Consider the following 2,823-nt stretch of genomic DNA (forward strand, 5'->3'; position numbering starts at 1 on the left):
AAAGGGCCAGGGACCAGGGCAGATGGTACAAGCCAGCCTGCTACTCAGGGAACGGCTACAGGAGCAACTGGAAGCATAGGTCTGCCTGGGTTACAGAGTGAGTTCAAGGCCAGACTGAGCATCTTAGGGAGCTCCTGTGTCAAAATTGTAAACAAGGGCTGGAGAGATGGCTCAGCGGTTAAGAGCACCGACTGATCTTCCTGAGGTCCTGAGTTCAAATCGCAGCAACCACATGTTGGCTCACAACCATCTGTAATGGGATCTGATGCCCTCTTCTGGTGTGTCTGAAGACAGCTACAGTGTGCTCATATAAATAAAAATAAATAAAATCTTTTTTAAAAATGTAAACAAGTAAAAAACAAAAAGCAAACAAACAAACAAACAAAAAACAGAAAAACAAAAAACAAAAAACGAGGGTTGGGGATATAGGTCCGGGTGGAGCGTGCCGAGTCCTGCGAGCAATTCTCAGTATCGAAAGAGGAGTGGGGATCTTGGTGCTGAGTCTAGAGTTTTCTCAGAAGAGCATGTGACAAGATGACTACTGGGTGCACAGAGGGCGGAGGCCAGGGGCAAGTTCTAGGGACCTTCTTCCGCTGCAGATGTGCCATGCTCCGGCTTCCGCTTCCGCTTCCTTGTCGCGCTTCCTTGTCGCCTGTGACCTGGCAACCGGTCTCCCAGCAACGGGACTACAATACAACTAAGGACGCAGAGTCTAAGGCAGGAGCACAGAGTCTAAGGCAGGAGTTTGGGTTTGCGGAGACCGCGGGAGCCATGGCGCAGAAACCGCTCAGCACCACGGCCGCAGAGCGCATGAACCTTGTGGCCCAGGACGAGATCTGGTAAGGCCCATTGGGCTGGGTCCTTCTCACAAGGCACGTATACACCATGGTGGCCTCAGTTTCCCCACCAAGACCAGAAGACAGTCGACTCCTGGGAGTAACAAGAGTGCTCTAAAGATAATCAGGGTCACAGTGTCACGTTAGGGACACAGGAATACCTCAGTCTTCCCACCCTCCCCTCCTGCCCACAGCGGAGACTGGAAGAATTCTAATAGAAAATTTAAAAAGAAGAAACAAAATTAAAATACTAATTTTTGACAACCTCGAAGGAGAGACGATTTGCCCTTTCTTGATTTTCCCTGATTCTTTTAAATGAGAAGGAAGTTTAATTTTACAAGATCCAGGGCAGGAGCCAGGTGTGGTGGCCCACGCCTTTAATCCCAGCACTTAGGAGGCAGAGGCAGGAGGATTTCTGAGTTCGGGGCCAGCCTGGTCTACAAAGTGAGTTCCAGGACAGCCAGGGCTATACAGAGAATCACTGTCTCGAAAAAAAAAATCAAAACAAATCAAAACAAAACAAAAGACCCAGGGCAGTAGCACACAGGTCTCGGGGTTTGCAGAGACCTGGGAAGCCATGGCGGCAGCGCGGAGCTGCAGAGACAGGTGGATCTCTGTGAATTCAAGGCCAGAGAAGTCTACACGGTAAGACCTGTCTCAAACAGCAACAGCAGCAGCAGCAACAACAACAAATCCATTCCCTGAAAGACTTGTCTCCATCAGGCATCTACAATGGATATTTTTGAGTGCTAAATAGTATTCCGTTATTTGGCATTTTAACCATTATAGTCTAATTTAAACCTTAGATGCAAGAAACATCTGTCCCTCCCTCCCTCCTTCCTTCCCTCCCTCCCTCCCTCCTTCCTTCCTTTCCTCCTTCCTCTCCTCCCTCCCTCCCTCCTTCCTCCCCTCCCTCCTTCCTCCCCTCCCTCCCCTCCCTCCCCTCCGTCAGTCAGCACTGGGTATGAATCTGGAGCCTCAAGAATGCTGGGCATGTTCTCTGACACCTTGAGTCTCACTCCAGCTTTCTTTATCTTGCTTTTAATCTTGAGTAACCCAAGCCGGCCTAAACTCATTCCCCAACAGTTCAGGCTGGCCTCAAACTCACCACTCTCCTGCTGCAGCTCCCTGATACCTAGGATGGCAGGCTCCTGCCTTACCTCCTCACTTAAGCTCCCTAGTAACTGTCTCTGTGACTTTTTTCATCTTTTTTGACACCTGTGTGGTTGGCTGAGGGTGGAGACGGATGAAGAGCCGGCTTTATATTGGAACTGCTACATTGGGTTTGTTTTATAGAAAACTGTATAATTCTCGTAAGTGGAAAAGGGTCATTTCCCACAAACTGTACAATCTCAGTGTTTTAAATGTTCATTATCACCCATGAACCACCACACACACCCCACCCCCCCAGGAGGAAACAGTATCCTTTCTTCCCCACTCCAGACAAACTCCTACATATCCTTCAAGACCCAAGTCAAAAAGCCCCTCCTGGATGAACAGGCCCTCTTGAGCCTCCAAACTCTGATTTCCAGTACGCAACATGGTTCCTGAGCATTGGAAGTGAACGAGGTCAAACCTTGGATTAGCTGGGGATAAAAAATTGACAAATTTCAAAGATTCACACCAAAAAAAAGCAACATGAAAATTAATGCCTGTTGGCTATTTTTACTTCTGCTGTGATGTGGGCATGGGGAATTTTACAGCTACTTCTGCAGCTCCCAATGAGTTCATGTTAGCTACATCCATGTGAGAATTAGATTCTGGGGCTGGAGCAACGGTTCAGCAGCCTGTGTGTGTGTGTGTGTGTGTGTGTGTGTGTGTGTGTGTGTGTGTTCACAGCGAAAGCCCTGGGAAAGCTGAGCTGTCTGGTCCTCTGGCCTGCACACGCATGCACACACTCAGGCACAGAACGTACACGGGCGCGCAGGGAAACAGACTCCACGGCTGGGAGAGGGCTCAGCCTGGAAAGTGTTTGCACACAAGAATG

At 49.1% G+C, this 2,823-nt stretch overlaps 1 protein-coding gene across 1 annotated transcript in view; it reads left to right on the plus strand.

Annotated features, from left to right (window-relative positions):
* Window positions 1-688: 688 nt before the first annotated feature.
* The window catches only part of C3H20orf85 (chromosome 3 C20orf85 homolog), a 7,721-nt gene continuing 5,586 nt past the window's right edge, over window positions 689-2,823 (plus strand). The window contains exon 1 of the mRNA XM_021195131.1: window positions 689-839. Within this exon, the coding sequence (XP_021050790.1) occupies window positions 772-839 (68 nt within the window). The 5' untranslated portion in view covers window positions 689-771. The remainder of the gene's footprint in view (window positions 840-2,823) is intronic.

The sequence above is a fragment of the Mus pahari genome, chromosome 3 (genome assembly GCF_900095145.1).
Source record: "Mus pahari chromosome 3, PAHARI_EIJ_v1.1, whole genome shotgun sequence".
Taxonomy (NCBI): Eukaryota; Metazoa; Chordata; class Mammalia; order Rodentia; family Muridae; genus Mus; species Mus pahari.